The sequence below is a fragment of the Lynx canadensis genome, chromosome B3 (genome assembly GCF_007474595.2).
Source record: "Lynx canadensis isolate LIC74 chromosome B3, mLynCan4.pri.v2, whole genome shotgun sequence".
NCBI lineage: Eukaryota > Metazoa > Chordata > Mammalia > Carnivora > Felidae > Lynx > Lynx canadensis.
Window position 1 is genome coordinate 3,176,669 of NC_044308.2, and position 24,723 is coordinate 3,201,391.

At 49.7% G+C, this 24,723-nt stretch overlaps 1 protein-coding gene across 3 annotated transcripts in view; it reads right to left on the reverse strand.

The window, feature by feature from the left end:
* Positions 1-1,132: 1,132 nt before the first annotated feature.
* SH3GL3 (SH3 domain containing GRB2 like 3, endophilin A3) overlaps positions 1,133-24,723 on the reverse strand; it is a 133,251-nt gene continuing 109,660 nt past the window's right edge. For all 3 annotated transcript variants that reach the window (XM_030317248.1, XM_032593552.1, XM_032593551.1), the window contains one exon: positions 1,133-1,801. In XM_030317248.1, the coding sequence (XP_030173108.1) occupies positions 1,596-1,801 (206 nt within the window). In that variant the 3' untranslated portion in view covers positions 1,133-1,595. The remainder of the gene's footprint in view (positions 1,802-24,723) is intronic.

The window sequence follows — 24,723 nt, forward strand, 5'->3', positions numbered from 1 at the left end:
TCCTTCTGTGTGATACATTTCAAATATGGCAGCTGGAAAAGAAAAGTTGATGGGGTACAAAAAGCTCCTTTGTGAGTGTATGTGGGAAAATGCACGGTCGGAGAGGCGGTGTGGGCAGGGGTGAGGAGCACAGGAGAGGCAAGGAGACTCCCTAGGTTAGGAGCCCAGCTGTGGCATTTCATAAAGACTGTGTGACTATGGACAGATTACCTAGCCTGGCCACATCTCAGTTCTTTTATCTGCAAAACGGACTGTTATGAAAATTAAGTGACTTCATTCATTTAAATGCTTAGAGTAGCACCTGGCCCATAGTAAGCACTCAATAAAAGCCGTTACCATTATTTTATTACAGACACTATAGGTACAACTGTTTTTAGAGAAGGTGTGGGGGAGAGGGACTGGTAGGAAAAGAAAGGAGGAAAAGTATCCTGGATGTTGGGAATTTTCTGATGTACGACGGACTCAGAAGACTGAGAAATCTGCTTTTGGTCACCTTAGACCAACCTGGCCTCTGCAAAAGGCTTGGGTGAGCACTTCAGTGAGTCGTGGGGTTCAGTGAATAATCTGAGTTCAAACTCTGCCTCTCACACCACTGTTGTTTGATCCTGGGCAAGCCATCCAATGAGCCTCCTTCTCTGCAGGAGAAAGGATACCTGCCCCCTCCCCCAGGACAGCTGTGGCCGCCCCTGGATCAAAGTACGTGACGAGTGCATACCCCGGGTGAGGCCAGGGGCTGGTTCTCTGAAACTATGCAATCTTGTTACTGGCACTCAACCCAACTCCCCATTCTGCTCCTTCCAGAGCATTCCAACGGGACCTGCTTGAAAAACCTACCCGATATTTGGCAGCCGCAGAAGCTTGTGTTAGGTTCTATTATAAATAAACTTGACAGTGCATGGAAAAGTCCCGTATCCCTGAACTGGAAGGAGGGTGTGCTGTGTTTGAATCAGGGGGACAGTGAAAGCCCCCTCTCAGACCTGCGGACTTAGTCTGGAAGAAGCATGCACGCATCCACACTGCGCCCCCCGCCCCCCCCCCCCGCCGGCGCCCCCCGGTCAGCCACGGGGCACAGGGGGAGTTTACAGCTGGACCGCCACGCTTGAAAGCCAATTCGACATTAAGAAGAACCACGGCCTTTTGCCAACATGGTGTGTCATATTTATTGGGCTATTCACAGGTCAGCTAAAACAGGAGGAAAGGAAAGACCAGATGACATCAGTAACGTCAGGAAACAAAATATTTAGCATTTCTTAAGTTTCAAATTTTGCATTCCGTTGCAGCTGAGGAATATAGGCAATTCATTAACATAACTGCAATGGGTGTGGTTTATTCTTAGCAACGAGAAGCACGGACATTTATTCAACCGAAGACTTTTAGAACACTACGCGAAAAAGGAAAGTATATTTTCATGTAGCTAAGACAAGAAAATCATTTATACAAATTAAATTGATACAAAATACATTATAAAGAGAACACACATACAAAAGTCATTAAGTGGGTCAAAGAGCAAGGATGTCACAGAACGCCACACGGAGAGAACACTGGTGTGAATTCATTTCAGTTATGAAAGTAGGTCCAAAGTTTGAGTTACACATTTACTGAGGTAAAGGCACGATCACTTCAACATAATTAATGGGGAAGAATCCAGATTCCCCATGGAGCATTCCCTCATACCAGTTTTCATCTATCTGATTGGTTAATGTAATGATGTCTCCTTCTTTAAATCCTAGTTCTCCTTGGTTCTCTGGCTCAAAATCATAGAGACCACGACAGCAGGGCTGGTCCATGGGAACGTTAGAACCTGTCCACGTCATACGGAGACAAAAAGTACAGGTTAATGGGACACATGATCTTTGGAGAAGGGGGAAGGTGGAGATCTGGAGGGGTCATGAACACCAGGTCATCTGCCTTCTTCCCCAAAAGGCTGGCTCAGCCCGGCCCACCGATGCTGCGCTCTTGGGGTCTGTCCCGGCTGCCCCTCACTAGATGACGCCCTCGCAGACCTCCTGGGCCCACGGCTTCTCCCCTGGGTACCCCCATCCAGAGGAGCCAGGCCCGGCCTACCTTCCTGAAGCAGCTCCTTGGTTCTGCCTGGAGCCCGAGGGAGACACAGAACTACAAGTCCCAACCCCTGCCCTCTGGGAGCTTATGGTTTCTTTGTGAAGATCGGACAATACACGTGCGACATTTGAAGGACAAAGATGAGGTCGTGAGTCACTTATAGCTCAGAAGCTCAGAGAAGGAAGCAGAAAAGGCCCGTGTGGTCGGGACATCTTCTCGGAGCTGGTGACCGGGACACGGAATGAGGCAGGATGTGATGATGGAGAGAACAGGTAGACTTTTCACAGACCAGCCTGACGTGCTGGGCTGATTATAGGAAGTTCTCAGAATAATGGTTTTCAAATAGTTATTTTTTAATTTCTAAACTAAAACATGGCAATGGTAAGAAAGGAAGAAGAAAAGGAGGGAGGGAGAATATGCAAAATCGAGGAAAGTCAGCTGTAACCCACTAACCCAGAAATAACCAATGCGAGATTTAACGTTTTGGTGGAGAAGCTTCCAGATGTGTTTATGAATATATTTGCATATGTATTTACATAAATATGTTCATGAAAGAACATTCCTATACATATTATTGTGACTTTTTCTCCAGATTACTTTTAATTGCTGAGCAGTTGTCAACTATATCAGTATGACATGATTTTTTTTAATGTTTATTTATTTTTGAGAGAAAGAGAGAAAGACAGAGTGTGAGCTGGGGAGGGGCAGAGAGAGAGGGAGACACAGAATCCCAAGCAAGCTCCAGGCTCTGAGCTGTCAGCACAGAGCCCGACGCGGGGCTCAAACCCACGAACCATGAGATGACGACATGAGCCGAAGTTGGGATGCTCAACCGACTGAGCCACCCAGGTGTCCCGATTTTTTTGTTTTGTTTTTTTTTTTTTAATTTTTTTAGCATTTATTCATTTTTGAAAGGCAGAGAGACAGAGCGTGAATGGGGGAGGGGGAGAGAGAGAAGCTCTGACAGTGGGGCCTGGACATCAGGGACGCAGAATCTGAAGCAGGTTCCAGGCTCTGAGCTGTTATTAGCACAGAGCCCGACGCGGGACTCAAACCCATGAACCAGGAGATCATGACCTGAGCCGAAGTTGGACGCTCAACCAACTGGCTTAACCAACCACCCAGGCGCCCCAATGACATGACTTCTTTAACTAACCTCCTATTGCTGGATAGTTAAGGTCCTTCCTTCCCTCCCTCCTTCCTTCCTCTTTCCCCCTTTCTTCAATTTATTTATCTATTGTTTTTTGGTCTTAAAAGTTTTAGGAGCCCCCTTTTATACTATACTATACTATACTAATTACTATACTTTGTCATTTTGCTGTGAGCATTATTCCCAGTGTATCATGCTTTCTTCAATCTGTTCTGGAATGTGTCCTGAGGGTGGGGCAGGGAAGGGGGTCTGTTTGGTTTTGGCATACATACAGGTCAAGTTCATCAACCTTTGTATCCCAGGTTCCTCCTCCACGTTCGTATGTACATATTCAACTAAATTAATCCCAGCAATGATTTAACTTTTTCACGTGAAAATGTTTACTCTTAACTCCACTGAATTTTGGCTAATAGAGGTGTTATTTACTTTTAACAATGCTCAAGGGTTATCTCAACACAACTTATTAAATGATCCTTTCGTCCTCTACTGACTTCAAATATTACTTTTACCTTTACCATATATTTAATTATCACGTGCACTTGGGTGTATTTCAGGATTTTCTATTTTTTTCCCATTGATCGATTTAGGCACCTGCAGCGACGCATCATTTTAGATGTTGTGGCTTTCAAGTAAACGTTAATTACTAATAAGGTAAATTCCTCATCACTTTCTAATCTTTCAAAATCTCCTATTCTCATGAAATCATTCAACCAGGCAAACTTAAGTATCAATGTATTGAGTGTTGTCCCCCCAATAAAAATCCCACTTTGGGGGCACCTGGCTGGCTCAGTCGGTACGGCATGTGGCTCTCGATCTAAGGGTCATGAGTCAGGCCCCACGCTGGGCAGAGAGATTACTTTTTAAGGACTGCATTTTGATTGCAACTGGATGTTTTTTTAAGTATTAAGACTAGTTTTAGGAGGTTTTCTAATGAGCGATGATCTGTGTTCCCTGAAAGAACCACTTACACGTGTGTTAAACTTCCATCCGACAGAGAGACCGGGTTTGTTAACTATCTAAGGTTTTCGCATCTCTATTCAAAAGCGAGATTACTCTCATTTTACATTCTGGTCAGGTTTTGGTATCAGAACATGCCAGAAACTTGTTTTCTATTCTCCAAAATATTCAGTCTTGAATGTTTGAAAACGTTTGCCCCCAGTGATCTAGGCTAATGGGTTTCTGAACATAGAATGCTTTCTTGGATAGTTTGTGACAGTAACATAAGAGGGTCCACAAAGGAGGTGTATGGCCCCACTCCAGGGCACGACAGCCTCTAACGGGACGCGTGGCCTCAGCCAGTCTCATGATTCCCTGTGGAGGAGCTGAGGCAAGGGGGTGAGCAGGAGCGGAGAGGTTGCCCCGGCCAAGGGAGGTGACGCCTGACCAGAGGGTCAAGCTCACGGACCACTGGTGGACGCAGAGCAGATGTGACTGTCCCCGTGAAGAACGAGCTGGAAGGGAGCTGAGCCCCACCCTGGGAAAACCACGCGCCCCGTGTACATGGTAACCACCCCGTGGACAGAGACCACCGCCAGAAGACAGAGCAGGCCATCCAGAAGGAGACCAGGGAGGACTCCACACCATCGACAGCCGACTCCTCACGGCTTCCTTTTGTCACGGGAGCAGAGGGAGGTCTGCAAAGGCGGGAGGCAGTGTCCCAGGACAAGACCACACCGGATGCACAGTCTGTGTCCTTTCACAAGAGCTTGACCCCTGCACGTGACGGAAATATCTGCCTAGATCGTCTCACTTCTGCCACTCTCTTTCATGCTTTCTGTTTTGATTTCCTTTTTTCCATAATCAGGAAACAGTTTCCTTTCTCTAACTTCAACTGAGAGTCGAGGCAAGTTCTGCCTCGACTGTGTTCCTTCCTCACCGACTCTTTTATGTCCACAAAAAGAGAATAGAGATTTGGGTACTTCTGTGTCTGGCCAAATGATCAGCCCCTCTATCCCAGGCAGCAAATTCACCGTGCGCTGCCCGTTTCTCTGGCTGGCGGCGCGGCCCTCCTTCAGCAGGACCCCACTGCCTTCCTGTTACCGCGGCTCTCGATACGGCGGCACGTTAGGACGCCCACAGCCCCTCTGAACCCCAGGCCGATTAAGTCAGAAGCTCTGACAGCGGGGCCTGGACATCAGGGCTTCTTAAAACTTCTCAAGGATTCCAATGTCCAAGGGAGGCTGCAAATCATCAGCCTAATGGCCCTCCCCCCTCCCTCTGCTTTTGTCAGCCAGAGCTTGGGAGCGTCATGGCGTTTCAGCCGGCGGGGAAAGGGAAAGCGGTCAAGGTAGGGAACGGGATCCTCTTCTCCCTCCCCAGATAGGAAGCTCCTTCCCAGGTGGTGACTTACACGTAGACCAGCCTTTTAGCATCTGGATGCACCCGCACTACGGTCTCTAGAACGTACTTGATGTTTCTAGCTTTCTGATGGCTCCTTCCGTGACAGACCTCCATGCCACCCCAACTTTTGTCACAATGATGGCGGTGGGAGGATTTCAATGTGGAGGCCCGGCTCATCGTCTTGAATTTGAACAGGATGACATGCAATTACTTCAAAGCACTGGGAAACGGAGTGTTTGGCCTGCAGAACTTTTCATTCTCCTCTGGAAGCGCAAAGCCTGGCTGGTGAGCTGGGGCACCGAAAATCTATGGCAACTTGGGCCGTTGAGTCACAGTCAACTTTATTGATGGATACGTGCTTTAATGTGGTCTGTGAAGGTGATTACCGTCCTCTTAGCATTTCCAGCACTCTACCAGTGCAATAAAGAGGGAGCCGGAGGCAGCTGCCAAACCACACGGTAGGCTCGGGAAGCACTTCCTTGAACACGAAACGTCAGCGCCAGAAAGGTATTTTGGTGGTCCTCCCATGGACCCTTCTCTTTGTGAAGGAGAGACAGTGATGCCTCTAAGAGGTGACAACAGCCTGGCCCCGGGGCTAATGGCAGCGCCAGGGCCAGACGCCAGGGCTCCAGACCCCAGCCTGTGACCTACCTGACGGACGTCACCTCCTACGTGATCCAGGACGCTACTCAGGGTTGCCAAGCCATTTTATGAGCTACCACCCTGACCACGGGTCTAAGTGTATGTATTTTTTCCTCCCATTTACTCTGCAAGCTACCTGCAACAACTAAAATAAATGCTAAACTGCAGGCACACGCCGACCCCGACCACCAGCTGCATGTGTAGACGTGTGCGCTCCCAGCACACACACCGAACACATCGGGGGAAAGACACATTACTCACTTCTCACCTCATTTATTCTAGGCAAGGGGCCGTTGCCACGCTGCCCACTTAGATTTTCTAAGAGCTGGAGAGCGACCAGCACTCCTATCACACTCCATCAGCAGATGAGCCCCAAACAGGGCGTCTCTGCTGAGACCACTGAGTGGAGAGACCCCTGGACACCAGTTCCCTGACTCAGGTGAGGCCTGAACACCTGGCTCTCTCCGGCCAGCTCCACGCCGCCCCCGGCCCCGAACACACTTCCGGCAGTGTGGGCACCAGGTAAATCCACACCTTCAGGCTAGAGCTGGGCTGGCCGTCCTGATTGACACAAGCAGCAGACGATATTCTGGAGGATCATCCCACGCACTTGTCATGCTGGCTCGCGGGCCCTTAATCCAAGGGGCGGTGGCCTCCCTAACTTGATGGAAAGGGGAGAGCCCGCACGTGGACAGTGCAGTCGATGTGGCAAGTTCTAAGCTGCAAAATAATGCCACTTCAGCTATGAAACAGCGGGCAACGGCTTTCACGCCGGTGCCAGGTAGGCTTTTCTGAGATTTAAGAGGCAGAGAGAGAGACACCGACAGCCAGATAGGCTGACTCCTGGGGTCCAAGGAACCAGGATGTGAAGGACTCAGAGCAAGGAGATCCTATTACAAGCCGCGAAGAGGGAAGGGCTGTTCCCTGCCACCCAGAGGGGATACACAAGCTCTTTCTAGAGGCCGGAGAGAGAAGAGGCTGGGCAAGAAGGCTGAAATGCTCCCCAGATTCCATCCAGGGCAGGCGGTGGTGGTCTCGGGCCCCACTTCCCACTGGGATTCTGGGAGAAGGCGGGCCCCCCAAGTGCTCTAGCCCCACAGGGGGTGGGGGGCCAAACAGTGGTAACGGTGGGGTGGTGTAATTAAGCCACCTCTGGCTCCCTGTGACCCGCGAACGAATCTCAAGTCCCCCCGGAAGCAAGGAGGTGCTGGGGGGGCAGCTGGACCGGGCGCGGCCTGGGGGTGGGCACACAGGATGCAGAGACCCCACAAGGCAGAGCTGGAGGCTTGGACCACAGAGCCAGGCCCGGGCCTGTAGCGATAAGTCATCTCAACAGTGCGAGCAGGTCAGGCCCAGACAGGCTCCTCGCCGGCCACCACGATGTCCAGTGACCTTCCCCTGGCATCCGGGCCACATCTTGGGGTCGAGACGTGGGGAGAAGAGGGCCGGTGAGGAAAACCAAGAGCCCTGACAGGGACTTAAAGTGAATTCAAGTCCTAAATTGACCAAGTAATAAGTGGATAGTCTACTTTCTATTGAAAGAGACCGAGTTACCTTGAAATGGCAAGATTATGTTTTTTTCCACCATTAGAAGAGATGGAAAAAAGATTAATTTTTTTTTTTTTTTTTTTTTTGGCCAACAGTAGAAATGGAAAAAAGATTAACTTGTTTCCGCCACTGGTCTAAATGGAGGCAAGTTCAGTTCACTTAAAGAGAAATAAAAGTTTCTGCCCACCTAAGTGATAATGTATGAATTTTCCCTCTCCACAAAAGAGGAGTCAGAATCACCAGGGCTGGAGCCCAAAGGCCCGGGCAGAACAGACCACGTTTCCTCAGTGGGGTCTCCCAAACGGGACCAGCCACAAACGTCCGCAAGGTGCCCGAATGCCCAACTTCCCACAGTCAGAAGCCGGCACCTTTGCTGAAACCTTCGCGTGAGAAAAGATGGGTCGTACCCAGCGTCCCATCCTCGGGGACGACGTGTGCCTTTTGTCCCCTGGAGTCCGGCAACTGGTGCTCCTCGACCACGCCCACCTGCCGGCTGTCCCGCACGCAGCAGTGGCCCCGGACCCTCGGGGAGGTGCTCTCGCATAACTCGCCGGCCGATGTGCACGCGTGTGCTGCACAGCAGGCAGCTGACCCCCCAGCCCCCCACCGTCCAGCCTTCCCCCCACCCCCGCCCTGGCCCAGTGGCCTGTGTTTATTTTCTCTTACTCCTGAGACCTGGCTTAACGTAACATGAGAGCAGAGGTGGGAAAAACACAGTCTTCCTTGTTAAAGCCCTGAAACAAAGATTATTTTAACAGAGAAAAGGAATATCCCTGTTAAATATTTATTATTCCTGTCCTGATCCACACCATTAGGAGAAAAAGAAACAAAGGAGGCTGGAACACAAGAGCTTCAAGGTGGCTGGTCAGTAAGTACCCTATCGGCAGCACACGACAGCTAGGGAGCTCCTGTTCTCTCTAAAATAAGTTTCCCTCCCTCTAGGCAATAATTTGGCCCAGTTCCTAACAATATTGGGTCCCCCCCCCTTATTATTTTAACAACGGTAAAATTCCAGGGAGTGCCCTTCCCCCAGCCAGCCCTTCGTGCCCCCAAGTCCCTGCCGCAGAGGGCGACTCACGCAGAGGTGCCCAGCACATCTTACTCCAGTGGTGGTTCCCTGGTCCTCAGCCCCAGTCGGCGACAGGGGTGACACGTGTTTACCACGGGCCAGGGCAATATCCCGAGTGCCTCGCTGGTACCAGTGGGCCCACTTTGGTTCCGTTACTTCCCCCAGTGGGATGGAGGGAGAAACCAAGGCATACAGAGGTTCAACACGGCGCGCCTCCATCTGGGTCCAGAGCCCACCCTCGATCCGAAAGTCATTAGCTGGTGGGTCCATCCCCACCTAATTTCTGAGCCAACCCCAAGCTGGGGTGCGGGGAGGGCGGGGTCCGTCCGTTGGGCTCGGTGAGCCCACGTGTCCTCGGCCTGGCGCGCTCGGGGGAGCTCCGAGGCCCCGGGATGCCCTCTGGGGAGCGGTCCCCCCTAAACCCCTCCCTGGTCCTCCGAGGCCCACCCAGGTCCCACCTCGCCTTGCCAGTCATGCTCAAAGGACGTCCTTTGGGTACTTACTCTCTGTCCCGCTTGCCTCCGCCTGAGCCTCTGCTTCTAAGTGAGCAGCTCAGGCTTCAGTTAAAAAACAAAACAAACACTGGCATCCACCGCAGGGGGCAGATCAGCCACCAGAGTGGACGTGGTGTCAGATGTCCCTGGCATTCTGCAGCCGGGCCTGCTCACGTGCCAGGATCTGCCGGCCTGTCGTCAAGGACCGTGTCTCTGCCCCTGCCGCTGACGGCGGTGGAGGGGGACGGGGAGCGAGCGGTCAGCGGGGCGGGGGGCATCCTTCTCTCCGCGGCACGAAAACATCGCCATCTTGGGCCGCATTTAAACTTGGGTTGTGGGGCGCCTGGGTGGCGCAGTCGGTGAAGCGTCCGACTTCAGCCAGGTCATGATCTCACAGTCCGTGGGTTCGAGCCCCGCATCGGGCTCTGGGCTGATGGCCCAGAGCCTGGAGCCTGTTTCCGATTCTGTGTCTCCCTCTCTCTCTGCCCCTCCCCCGTTCATGCTCTGTCTCGCTCTGTCCCAAAAATAAATAAAAAACGTTGAAAAAAAAAAAATTAAAAAAAAATAAATAAAATAAATAAATAAACTTGGGTTGTTTTCAGACCCTCAGAGGCCCCCACTGCTCTGTCCTCTGCTGGCCCCGACTCTGGGGATCCCGTTACCCAGAACCCCCCCCCCCCGCAGAGCACCCCAACTAACTGCAAGGCAAGCTACGACCCCACCCCGCAACTCCTATAGTTTGGAGGGGAAAGGGGAGGGAGAGAGAAGTGATTCGCACACCGGCTGCCTACTGGCGAACGATCCATCTACCAGAAGCTACTGACCTGAGGAGGGTTCTTTGTCTTTTAGCAAATGCCCCAGACTTCTGTGCCTTTGGAGTGTTTTGTTCCTGCTTTTTTTTTTAGTCTTTCTCTTGCCTCCCTTGTGGTCGGGCCGCGACCCGTCACTGTCCTGCCGTGAGTGGGCCTTCCCGAAGCTGTCCCTTGGCCTCTCTAATCTGCTGCTTCCAGTCTGCTGTAGGCTAGGAAATCAGAGGACCATTAGGTGACATCAACAGCCACTGGGTCGTGGGCTCTTACTCTGCAGCCCTACGCATGCCCAGCACCTCGATTTATACAAGCTTCAAATAAGCCTGTGCGGTCAGGGTGCTAATTCCCATCCTTTTGAGGGTGAAACCGAGACCCAGAGGCATGGGGTGAGAGCCAGGGTCTGGGCACTTCTGTGGCTCCGGAGCCCATCTGACAGTGAGGACTGCAGGGGACACCCATCGCAGCCGGGCGGGCTCAGCTTCTGCCGCCTTCCTGGTCTTACGTCTGGAAGCTCAGAGGTGTTTCCGTACCACCAACACTACTGGTGGGGCCGCTAAGGGGCAGAGAGGGAGTTTCCTGTCAATGGGCGGAGTTAACCCAAGCAGGAATGGGGGACCCTGTACCCCCTCTGGGGGGCTTCAGCTGCACACCAGGACCTCCCTGAGATGTGGCTGTGCCCCCACCGTCAGACGATGGGGTAGCTCAGCTCTTGACGGGCTGGGACGCATGACCGGTTTCAAACTTTCAAGTTTATTTCCAGTTCAGACTCGTTCTCAGGCACTCCGGGACAGACACCACACTCAACCCAGGAGATGCCACCTCTTTTGAATTAGAATGAGCATATTTGGTGCAAGTTTTAATTTCTTTTTCTTTTAATCAGTCTAAAATCTCAAGCACTTGTAGAAAAATTCCTTGGAAGCTAAACACTTTCCCTTTAGCTGACCCAGACACAGCAGAATTATGATAAATACCATAAAACTTACTTTGTTTAGCATCTCTAAAACACTATTTTTGGGGCGCCTGGGTGGCTCAGTCGACTGAATGTCCGGCTTCAGCTTAGGTCATGATCTTACAGCTCGTAGGTTCGAGCCCCGCATCGGGCTCTGTGCCGACGGCTCGGAGCCTGGAGCCTGCTTCGGATTCTGTGTCTCCCTCTCTCTCTGCCCCCCGCCCACTCACACTCTGTCTCTCTCTCTCCCTCAAAAGATAAGATAAACATTAAAAATATAAATAAATAAAATAAAATCCTATTTTTGTCCGCTGGTAATAAATTAGACAGGGACTTCAGATCCCTGGTTTCTAGCTCTGGATTAGGTCACCTCTGGGCCCTGACTTTCACCTTTAATCTGTGGTTAATGCTACGGACTGAATGTCCAACAAATGCATATGCTGAAGCCTAGTCCCCAGTGCGGTGGTAAGTGGAGGTGGGACTCTGGGGAGGTGATTAGGTCGCGACGGTGGACCCGCAGGAATGGGACCGAGCCACCATGTCGGGACACAACAAGAAGACAGCCGTCTGCAAACCAGGCAGCGGACCCTCACCGGCCACGGAAACTGCTGGCACCTTGACCTCGGACCTCCAGCCTCTAGTGCTGTGGGAAATAAGTGTGTTGGTTAAGCCCATGGTCTGTGGTGTTCTGTGACAGATGCCCAGCTAGCTAAGACAAATCTACTGAAGTCTATGAACTGTCTTTCTAGAAATAAGACATCTGTGTTCATCCACGGGAGATGTGACTTGTTGAAACTGCTGGTCAGTGGAACTCAAGCTTCATGATTCTACTCTCGTCTATAAAAATGAGCATGTGTGATTTCTTTTACCCTTAATACCAGTCCTCCCCAGCTGATGAAGACTGCAACACCCCGGTGTGACCAGTAAGGTGTGTGCCCTCCACCCTGCACAGCCTTGCTTGTCCCGAGATGTAATTTCGAAAGTTGAGGCCCCCGTACTTATGGAAGCTTCCTGGGAGGTGGCCCTCTGTGACAACCAGGCCTGGGAGGTGACCCTCTGTGACCATCAGGCCCAGCGTCTGTGGGTCCCCTTCGCCACTCCGAGTGAAGGGAAAGCAGAAAACAAACGGTGGCCTTAATCACAGGTGGCTTCCTGGCCGCCGGCACGGGGCCAAGCCTGCAGATGTGTTTCCTTTGCTCTGCTCCTCGCTTTGTATAGTGTGGATTAGATGCCAACACTCAAAAATCAGGAGATTGATTGGGGCGCCTGGGTGGCTCAGTCAGTTGGGCGTCCGACTTCGGCTCAGGTCACGATCTTGCGGTCCGTGAGTTCGAGCCCCGCGTCAGGCTCTGTGCTGACAGCTCAGAGCCTGGAGCCTGTTTCAGATTCTATGTCTCCCTCTTCCTCTGACCCTCCCCTGTTCATGCTCTGTCTCAAAAATAAGTAAATGTTAAAAAAAATTTTTTTTTTTTTAAAAATCAGGAGATTGCCAGAAATATATGATTTCTGGCTTCTCTTGAAAAAATCAGAAAGGCTGGCTATTCTGGGCCCACAGCCCCGGGCACCAAGCAGTGGCTGCTGCCCACTGGCGTCCCTGTGACTAGACTTGCCTCCCCCCTTTGTGCACCTGTCCTGGAGGTCCGGTGTCAGCCACTTATCACCAGCCTGGCACTGTTTTCTTACGCTTTCCCTGCGTGTCTCGTCCTCATAATCTGGCATTAGAATTTGCACCTGGGGCCACACCCACTGGATAATTCCAGGGGGCGTCAGACAGGACTCCGAGGTACTGTCCCCTGGATTTGTGCTATACGGGTGCCCTATGTGTCACCCGGGACACAATCCACTTCAACACTTTTTTTTTTTTTTTTTTTAGTGTAAGTACCAGGGTGCCCAGGTAGCTCAGTTGGGTGTCTGACTCTTGATTTCAGCTCAGGTCATGAGGTCACGATCTCATGGTTCATGGGATCAAGCCCCACATCGGGCTCTGTGCTCACAGCACAGAGCTGCTTGGGATTCTCTCTCTCTCTCTCTTTCTCTCTCTCTCTCTCTCTGCCTCTCTCTGTCCCTCCCCAGCTTGCTCACCAGCTCTCTCTCTCAAAATAAATAAACATTTAAAAATATATAAGTACCTATATTAATATTTAGATAATGACATTTTAAAATTTAGCTTAAACACCTTGCAAAATATCGACATTTTTAAATATGCAGCATTTGAGATAATAGAATCGTATCACCATGTCAGCCAAGTAGTATTAAACTTGCCACAACTAAGTTACAAGTTACATCTTACAGCTTTTGGAAACCTCTTTTCATAGACTTTTTCGAAGAATTACAGGAAACCATTCCCTGCAGGGAGAGAGCCTTTCCCTCTAAAGCTTCCTTCGGAGGAAAAATAAGAGAAGGGCTTTTCTCCTTTCTCGAATCAATGGCTGCTGATCAACAATAAGAATCATGGTTCAATTTCACCTTTTTAAAGAAATATTTTTTAAACACAGAACATACAAAAATGTTCAGTCTGTACACTTCTCAAGTTTTTAAGAATGTTAGGTGCTCATAAAAGATAATTACTACAGCCACAGAGTGAGCTGGGAAAGAAACTTGGAAGGTGTTATGGCCAATCATTTTACTCAGGAACAAGGTCAAATCAGCCCAGAGATGTTAAGAAACTCACCCAAAGTCACACAGCTCATGGATCTGAGCTACGATACAGGAGTCCTGCACTTCCTTGTTTATTTCTCTCCTGTCAATAGCACTGACTGACCCACCGCTGATAGTATACAGAAACGGATGTGTGGGGAGGGCAACGAGCAAGGAAATTGTGGGAGGGAAAGAAGAAAAAGTAAAAACCAACCTGCCCACGAAGCAATCACCACTGTCGCTGTTAAGTGACATTTTAATTTCCTCTTTGGAAATTTAGGTTAAAAAAAAAAAAAAGCATATATTTCTATTTGCAAAGTGCTCGTCTTCTTCGAGTTTCAAGCCTCACACTTTACTTTGGAAGAAATGTTTATTTTCTAACGTAATCCCAGAGATTCTGCCCCAACAGGGGGAACGACTCAGACTCGAGACAGGATTTCCGAGCCCCTCTGAGAAGCGTCAAGAACTTTATAAAAGTCTCCTTTATACCTGAAGGGAGTTGGACTGTCTTCACATAGGCCCTTTGAGAGATTTATTCTGCCTTGCTCTGAAACGCCTACGGCATGCACTCGCAGCCCACACTTGTTCACTGATCTCAGCCCATCTCAGGCCGGAGCATATTAACCCTAAATCGTGAATATATAAAGTGGCACCCTCTTTAAGAACCCAAGTGGGAGGGGGAACCCTCCACACATAATCGAGTTGATAAAAAACGTAAACTATACCTTGTCTTTTTTTTTTTTTATGTTTTACTTATTTTTGAGAGAGAGAGAAAGAGCATGAGCCAGGGAGGGGCAGAGAGAGAGGGAGACACAGAATCGGAAGCAGGCTCCAGGCTCCGAGCTGTCAGCACAGAGCCCGACGTGGGGGCTCGAACTCACGGACCGTGAGCTCATGACCTGAACCAAAGTCAGACGCTAAACCGACCGAGCCACCCAGGCACCCCTGTTCTTACCTTTATGTTAAAGAGAACTTCGAAGAAAAAAACAACAAACTGAAGAAAGTATACCCAACAGATAGGACAGCCAAGTATTACTGTAACTTAGAGGGTTCTTAAATTTTTTTTAATGCTTTTTTTTTTGAGAGAGAGAGAAAGAGAGAGAGAGAGAGAGAGAGCGCACAAGTTGGGGAGGGGCAGAGAAAGAGGGAGAAGGCAGAGCCCGAAGCAGGCTCCAGGCTCCGAGCCGTCAGCACAGAGCCTGACGCGGGGCTCGAGTTCGGGAACCGCGAGATCACGACCTGAGCCGAAGTCAGACGCTCAACCGACGGAGCCACACAGGCGCCCCTATACTTTGTAACGCACTAAGTGACAACGTGGGGCCCGGTAAAAATGAGCCAGGAAGATACTTGAGCACAGGTTACAAACTCCTACACTATTTTCTGCAAAACCCAGGGTTTTCTGGGAACAACCCAGGCACACGTTTCAGCCTGGAGACTTTTCTTGGCCCCCTCGTGTCTTTGGGGACCCAGGGGCAGCACATGCCGGTGAAGCGTCGTGACCCTGCACTCACGGACTCGGCCAGGCGGTGCTTTCTCCAAGCCAGGGCGACAGCGGGGCTCTGCAATTCATCATCTCAACATGTGACTTCCACCACCATCCCCCTCCCCCTTCTCCATTCCTGGCTCATTCTATTCATTCTCTTAAGCAGCGAGAAATGATGTTATCGAAGATTCCATCTCAGTCCCTCGATGGATTGTGCCTAACTGACCTGCACCCTTTTCATCTCCCTCTTTTCCTTTAGAAAGAAACGATGGAGAAAATGTTCTTGGAATTCGTTCCTGGCAGAGTCCTGCGAGCTTCGCTTTAAATTGTTAGTGAAATGCTTGACATTTTTCCTTCACTTTATAAACATTATGTGCAAATCATCCAGAATCCTGATGGAAAGTAATTTCCCATTGATACAGGCTATAAAATGCCATTTTCTTTTGAAACCGTGCCCCAGAAACAAACAGTACAGGACCCCCTTACACTCGCAGATTCCACCCACACATCACCCAAGCCCGATGCTGGAGTCGGGGGCCCAGGCTCCTGCCAGGGGCGATTTCGGAGAGGCAGCCTGGGAAGGCACAGGCACGCGTCGAACGGTGGCACTCGGAGCCTGCAGCACCCGAGAATCCGGCGGCTGGACCCGGAGCCTTCCAGAGACTATCTCTTGCACATCTGTGGTCTGGTCTCTGGCCGACCACTGCCCTTCTAACAACTGAATCTGCCCAGGGGCCTAGCTACTGGCCAAGAAGGAGGGGACGAAAGCACTGACATGCACAGTCTGGCCGAGAAAGCCAGGGAACTCGCTGTCCTATCCGCGTTTTCTTCTTCCAGGTCAGATGCATACGACCAACTCCCTGTGCGACCACCTGCTGGCTGCAGCGTCCCTGCGATCAAGAATCTTGGAAATAAATCATCCCCAATGCTCTTGGACGTTTTAAACGTTGCCCTGGATTCCTTCTTTTTTTTTTTTTTTTAATTTTTTTTTTCAACGTTTTTATTTATTTTTGGGACAGAGAGAGACAGAGCATGAACGGGGGAGGGGCAGAGAGAGAGGGAGACACAGAATCGGAAACAGGCTCCAGGCTCTGAGCCATCAGCCCAGAGCCCGACGCGGGGCTCGAACTCCCGGACCGCGAGATCGTGACCTGGCTGAAGTCGGACGCTTAACCGACTGCGCCACCCAGGCGCCCCCTGGATTCCTTCTTAATGATATAAAGTGAAATATCTGTGAGGGAAAGTGCCTAGCACCGCTACTTACTGGCTCTGTGGCCTTGAGAAAAATCTCACTTAACCCCTCTGAGCCTCCACTTACGCATCTGCAAAATGTGCATAATGACAATCTAAGAAATGTGTATGAAGTATTTCGTACACTACCTGACCCACAATAAGTACTCAGGAAGTGTAACTGCTATGTTGTTATATTATTATTTGTTACTCTCTTATTTTCTACTATTACCACTTCCTAAATGTTGTCACGGTCATGAAATGAGTTCTGTATGTAAAGCATCAAATAATGATACCTGGCATATTTCTGGCACTCCAATGCTACGTCCTTATGGCCTTAAGTGATGCTTTAGTTAAAATCCACCTTCACTATCACAGAGTACAGTGCTTTTCACACTGTCAGTCTGAGAGGTCCAGTTAGCATCCTCCAGGTAGGCGAGGACACCCCCTCCCAAAGGAGAGCTGACTTTTCTCTCCTAGCAAATGAGAGCATGGCATCCTGGGAGCTGGCCCCTGGCTCCTGCTAACTGGGCTTCCCTCAGACACAATACGGTGCAGGGGGCGGGGAGGGGGGTGATGGGCAGCCTGGGGTCGGACTCACTTTCAAAGTTTTTAGTTTTTTACATCCCGCTTCTTTTCAAACAGAAATTGTGAAGTGGCTTATAATAATATACATATTCAGAATCTAGTGTTTCTGGACCAGAAGTAGAGAAGCAGAGCCACAAACACTAGGGAAACAATATATTGTCATCCAAACGGGAGAACTTCCGAGAGTAAAAGCGGGGCGTTATAACAAACTGAACTAGAGTGACGGAGATGGGACTGTCTTGGGACAGTTTACGGGGACTGTCCCAAGCGAATGAGGGTACAGGGCTGCCGTGGCCCAAGGGGAGGAGAAGCACGTGAGCCAGATGCAGTCGCATTAATGGTCCCCATGATCCTCTCCTCACACCCGGCACTGAGCTTCCTGGAGGTTTATCCAAATGTTCTTATTTGAATGTTCTTTTTTTTTTTTTTTTAATTTTTTTTTCAACGTTTTATTTTATTTTTGGGACAGAGAGAGACACAGCATGAACGGGCGAGGGGCAGAGAGAGAGGGAGACACAGAATCGGAAACAGGCTCCAGGCTCTGAGCCATCAGCCCAGAGCCCGACGTGGGGCTCGAACTCACGGACCGCGAGATCGTGACCTGGCTGAAGTCGGACGCTTAACCGACTGCGCCATCCAGGCGCCCCTGAATGTTCTTATCAAAACACAACTGAAAGAGTATCTTGGAAAGAAAGGAAACTGTTGTCCATGATCCTACTACCATCTAACCTGGTCTTCACAGATACCGATTTGCAGAACTGCAATCGCAGGGTACTTACAAGTTTGCGTCTCTTTTCCACTCAATTTTCAGACCATACACAGGTTTATGCATCTACATAATGTCCACAGTAATAAGTCTAAGTAGCTGCAAAACAACCCCTCTGATGTACTGTTGCCCTATTACGGACAAATATATATAAATGAATGCTGGCCATTAGGTTATTTTCACTTATAACTTTTTATTTCTCTAGACAGTGGTGCATCAGAATGGGGAACATGCTGTTGCTTAAATTATTTCCTCAGGACACATGTCCGGGCATGAAGCCACTGAGAACGCATAAACATTTTTATTAATTTTGATAGATACCGCTAAATTGATTTCCCAGTGAGTCACCCCAGGGGTCGACGGATGATAGCCTGCGGGCCAAATAACGTTTTAATGGAACACAGCCTTGCCCATTCATTTCCACGCTGTCTACGGCCGCTCCCCACTGTAACCAAGTCACGTGGTTACAACAGAGCCCGTACGGCCCACGAAGCCTAAAGTATTTACCACTCGGCCCCCGACGGAAGACATCTGCCAGCTCTCGCTTACCTTAACGCGCCTTCCCACAAGCCGCGTGGGCACGGACGCGGGACCACACTCTCACAGAAATGAATCATGTGGGACCTACAGGGAGGTCAGCGAGACAGAACAGACGTCTTCTTCCACAACAAGTGTGTGGTCGGTGAGCGTGGTACGAGCCACGAGCTAACCATGAAACCCACTCTTCCCTTCTTCCCAGGAATATCAATACAGGTAGGATGTGACTCTCCCCGCACCCCCCCCCCCGCCCCCAACTCAGCCTCTGCAGCCATGTGAGGCCATCAGGCTCCGCTCCTGCCAGACTGGGAGTGGAAGAGACGTGAGCCATGTGGGGCTCGTTTCCGAAAGGGGAATCTCTGGCCTGGGCTCCCAGTCTGAATTTCTACCTTTTTTGAACACCTGCTTCCTGGAGTGTCCACACGACAGCAACTACTACCTAACTGACACAACACGGTGCCAGAAGTGGGGTCTTGCCACCACGAGACTTGTGGTGCCGACCCTGTGGGCAGGAGGCGATGAGGAAGACGCGGGTATTACAGGCGTGAAGCCACGACCTCGCCGGGTCGTGGCAAAGTGTTTGGTGACACTTTGGCCTATGACCAGTCGGAGAGCATATCACGTGCCAGCAGCTCGAAAGAAAAAAGATGGACAAAATAGAACGCTAGTGCGTGTTCGCCGCTCCGTGGTGCTGCCACAAATTGCTGTAAGAGAGACAACAAGAACTGCCCAGTTTGCAAGCAAAAGTAAGAGGGAGGAGAGAAAAGAGCCGAGGTTGGATTGCCGTGCGTTAGAAAAGCTAACTGCTTGGGGCGCCTGGGTGGCGCAGTCGGTTAAGCGTCCGACTTCAGCCAGGTCACGATCTCGCGGTCCGTGAGTTCGAGCCCCGCGTCGGGCTCTGGGCTGATGGCTCGGAGCCTGGAGCCTGTTTCCGATTCTGTGTCTCCCTCTCTCTCTGCCCCTCCCCCGTTCATGCTCTGTCTCTCTCTGTCCCAAAAATAAATAAACGTTGAAAAAAAAAAAAAAAAAAGAAAAGCTAACTGCTTGATGAGCAAGGTGTTATCCCAAATCACTCTGAGACTTCTCTAAACCAAATGAAGGATCCAGTTCTGCGGCAAGGATTAAGTTAAAAGTATTGCCTCCCCACTCCCAGTCCCCTGTTGACTCAGACAGCCTCAAGGTAACCTTCACAGGTTAAGAAAGGCTAAAGAGCAGCCGGCGGAACGGGAGAAGACATCTGCAAACGACACGTGTGATAAAGGGTTAGTATCCAAAATCTAGCTAGCACTTACCAAACTCAAGACCCAAAAAACAAATAATCCGGTGAAAAACTGGGCTCATAAGTAGATGCTTTTCCAAAGACACCCAGAGAGCTAACAGACACGTGAAAATATGCTCAACATCACTCATCAACAGGGGACTACAAATCAAAACCACACTCAGATACCACCTCACACAGGTCAGAGTGGCTAAAATGAACAAATCAGGAGACTATAGAGGCTGGAGAGGATGTGGAGAAACGGGAACCCTCTCGTGCAAACTGGTGCAGCCGCTCTGGAGAACAGGGTGGAGGTTCCTCAAAAAATTAAAAATACAACTACCCTCTGACCCGGCAAGTGCACTACTAGGTATTTATCCAAGGGATACAGGTGTGCTGGCTTGAAGGAGCACATGCACCCCAATGTTTAGAGCAGCACTCTCAACAATAGCCAAGGTATGGAAAGAGCCCAAATGTCCATTGACAAACGAATGGATAAAGATGTGGTAAATGTATACAATGTAAATATTACTCGGCAATCCAAAAGAATGAAATCTGGCCGTCTGCGACAACGTGGATGGAACTGGAGTGTATTATCCTAAGTAAAATAAGTCAGAGAAATTTGATTTAACAAATATCGTATGATCTCACTCCTATGTGGAATTTAAGAGACACAACAGATAAACACAGGGAAAGGGAAGGAAAACTAAGGTAAAAACAGAGAGGGAGGCAAACCGTAAGAGACTCTTAAATACAGAGACCAGACTGGGGGTTGCTGGAGGGGAGGGGGGGGAGGGGCTAGATGGGGGATGGGCTGAGGAGGGCGCTTGCTGGGAGGAGCACTGGGTGTTGGATGGGAGTGAGGAATCACTGGGTTCTGCTCCTGAAACCGGTGCTGCAGTGCTCAATCAATCAATAACTTGAATTTAAATTAAAAAGAAAAAGGCTCGACAAGAAGAGGAGGAAAGAAGGTGGCCCGAAGAGCTACGTCTAGGACAAGGCCGCGGGGGTGGTCACCGGCCCGGAGGCAGAGTTTCCGGAGGCAGCAAGCGTGAAAGGAAGAGAGCAGGTGGAACCTGAACACGTCTGCATCTCTTGAAGCCTGAAGGGCCCCCGCAGACCCCTAAGCACAGGAAGCGCAACTCTGCAAGGGGGCGGGCTCCTCAGTCCGCTTCCGACGTGAAGTGCGGGTGTGGACTGATACGAAGGACCCCGGAGAGGGCAGATCTCGGGACCACAGGGCCCGGGCCAAGGGAGGTCCCCTGCTCCTTCCCGAGAGCAGGACCAGCGTCTGATCAAGGGACCTCTGCCACGGCCACGCGACGGGGTGCTGGCAACGCCTGTCCCCCCGCGTCCCTCAGGGACCAGTGTCTGCCGCATGTCTCCATGGGAACCGGGTGGCAGTCCAGCCAGAGACCGCACTCCCGGCTCCGCCACCGCCCTCGGGCGTCCGACCCAGGTCTCCTCCCGGGACCACAGGTGTGTGTGTCACTCCCGCCTCGCGGGCTCGAGAGGCAGTGTCTAGCCTGTTCCTTCTCCCCTGCCTGGTGGCTGGCGTGGCAACGGCCAGGACGGTGCGGAAGCCACGCAGTGAGGCTGGCGGAGAGGCCATCAGCCCAGCCCGGTGGGGGGGGGGGGGGGGGAGGGGGCTCCGCGGACGACGCGAACACAGCCCATCTAAGAGTGTTCTCCCGGGCTGCTGCATCAGTGAGAAGACCCCGTTTTCTTGAGCACCGGCTGCACTTTGGGGTCCTTTTTTTTTTAACAAAATGAAACAAAACAAGAAGACCAACTGGTGTCAAGAAGTGAGAGAAGGATGCTTTTCTTACGGTGTCACGGTCCTTTAGGCCTGCACCACTCAGCACCTAGAGCCGCGCCAGGCAACAAGCAGCAGAGAGACGCGTCTAGGGGGACGTGTGGCACCGCACAACCCGAGAGAGGCCTGCGCTGATACAGCAGACTGAGTACAGGCTGCAGCCTGGCTTTAATGCCGAATCGCCAGCAATTACAAAGTAGGTATGTTTTAAGTTTCCAAGTGAAGTTCAGAGACAAGACTGAACACCACTGGCAGACCAAAAATGACGAAGAACACGAGGGATATTTTGAGAGTGGGAAAGTGGCGGATGGAAGAAATTAAACTCAAAATGGTTCCCAAACAGGGATGCTCCAGACTGGGCCCCGAAGACGCCCAAAGAGCAGCGTCCGTGCCTACTGGAAGCTGGGTGACCGGCTGGCCTTCTGGGAAAAGAGCGGCCAGGGGAGTCCCCCCCTCCATTCTGGGTTTGTACCAAGCACCTGGGGGCCGAGGCATCTGCCCCCAGGAAGGAGTAGTGAGCGCAGGGACCTGAACACAAAGTCGGGGCAGTGCCCTGAGAGTGCGAACACCCACAAAACCCGAAACCAGTGCACCTCACTCAGTAGACCCAGCAGGCACAGACACAGCACTATGGGCAAACCGACATGAAATCCCACATAAAAAGCTGCGCACAGAGGCACGAACATCCAGTGCGGGATGAGAGACAGCTTTGTAAAATAGATACCAGATGCCAAGAAACGTACAAAGAGATGAGAATTAACAGAGACATCACATGCAGACTTGTAAAAGCTTAATTCATATTCTCAAAGGGATATGAAGAATCTAATTACTTGTAAAATTCAATCTTAAAATTAAAAAATTAGAATATTGGGGTGATAAGCAGAATAATAACCATTTCACCCCCAGCCCATAAGATGTCTACATCCTAATCCCCCAGGACCTGTAGATTTCTTCCTGACACGGCAGAAGGGAATTTGAGGATGTGATTACAGGTCTGGAGACAGAAAGATAACTCTGAATTATGAGGGCGAGTCCAATTTTATCACAACGTAATCACCCGTAAGGGTTCTTCTAAGAGGAAGGCGGGAGGGTCAGAGTCAGAGAAGGAGATATATCTTCAATGGAAGCAGAAGTCAGACAGTTTTGAAGATCGTAAACTGCCGGCTTTGAACATAAAAAAGGGACCACAAGCCAAGGCTACAAGACAGCCTCTAGAAGGTGGAAGAGACAATGGATTCTCCCCCAGAGCCAGGAACACCGACACCTTGATTTAAGACTTCTGACCTCCAGAACTGTAAGACTGTAAGACCGAGAATAAATGTGTGTTACTTCAAGCCATACAACGTGTGGTAATTTGTTACCAGCAGGAAGCTAATTCACTTGGAAAAAGAAATTCAGTAGATGGGCTAAATAAATGAATGGGTACAGAACAGTCAAAGAAACAAAACATAAAAGGTGAAATCTCCCCAGAGGACAGAGTGAAAACAACACGGATAGAGAAAGCAAGAAGAAAACGATGAGCCAAAGAGGAAGAGCCAGAAGTTTCAACATCTAATAGGATTTTAAAAAGGAAAACTCAAGAGACAATAGAGAAGAATATTTAAAGCATTAACGATTTTTTCCCGTCATTAAAAACAATATGAATAATCACATTTAAAGGGTCAATGAGAACTAAGGGCGAGTAGGGGAATATAACCGATCTTCCCGTAATTTTGCTAGAATTGCCGGGAGGAAAAGACAGCTTCACAACTAGGGTCAGGCATCCAATACCCCTCACCTGAAAATTAATAGAAAAGAATAGACAAAATATCCATAAGGACACAGGAGACTTGAACTACGTTATCAGGCAACGTGACCTAATTGACATTTGTAGAACACTCTACCCAACACGAATAGAATCCACTTGCATTTCAAGTCAAGAACATTTACCAGGATGGATTCTATTCTGGGCCATAAAGCAAGTCTCAAAAAATGTTAAAGGGTACAGTTCACACGGACTACGTCATCGACCAAAATGGAATTAATTAGAAATCTAAAACAGAAAGGTATCTGGAGAATCCTCCAAATGTAGGGAAGTAAACCATGGGTTAAAGATGATATCAAACATGAAACTAGAAAGTACTCCAAAGAGGACGAAAATGAAGACAACATACCAAGAGCTACGGGTTACCGCTAACGGTGGTACTTCGAGGGAAAGACCATCACTAAACACACAGATTAGGAAGGAAGAAAGGACGCAGTGACCTCAGCTTCTACCTCAAGAAATTACATGAAGAAGAGCAAATGAAATCCAAAAGAGAAGAAATAACAAAGATCGAAGTGGAACTCAGTGAGCTAGAAAACAGTAAGCAAGAGGGGCGCCTGGGTGGCGCAGTCGGTTAAGCGTCCGACTTCAGCCAGGTCGCGATCTCGCGGTCCGTGAGTTCGAGCCCCGCGTCAGGCTCTGGGCTGATGGCTCAGAGCCTGGAGCCTCTTTCCGATTCTGTGTCTCCCTCTCTCTCTGCCCTTCCCCCGTTCATGCTCTGTCTCTCTCTGTCCCAAAAATAAATAAACGTTGAAAAAAAAATTTTTTTTAAATAAATAAATAAATAAATAAAAAAGAAAACAGTAAGCAAGAGAGAAATCAATGCAACAGAAAACGGGTTCTTTGAGAACAGCAATAAAACTGAGGCATCAATAGACAGGTTGATCAAGGAAAAAAAGAGAGAAGATACAAATTTTCTGTCAGAAACGAGAGCAGTGGGATCACTAAAAACTCTATAGAGCTTACAAGGAAAATACGGGAATATATGAACAACTTTATGCCAATAAATCTGGCAACTTAGATGAAATGGACGAATACCCTGAAAGACACAAACTACCAGAGCTCACTCCAGAAGAAACAGATGCCCTCAATAGCCTGAGATCTATAAGGAAATTTAATTTGTGGTTAAAAAAAACTTCTGCACAGGGAAACATTTATTTAAAGAGTAACTTTACAGTGAAAGCTGAGAAACACTGGGTTGGCCAGGGGGTCAACGACAGCATCGATTACAATTAACATCAATAGTAATAAATAATTCGTGTTGATGGAATATTCCCCGAGAATGGCACCTGGCCTCTGTGGTGTGGCCCTGACTCCACATCCAAATCCCCAGTCTCATCCTGAAAAAAAACGAGACAAATCTCAACTGAGGAACATTCTACAGAATATCTGAACACTACTCCCCCAAACTGCCAAGCTCATTAAACACAAAGACAGTCTTAGAAACTGTCACAGTCAAGAGTCTAAGCAGACATGATGACTAAATACAATGCAGTGTCCTGGAGGAGATCTTGGAACAGAAAAAGGACATTAGGTAAAAAC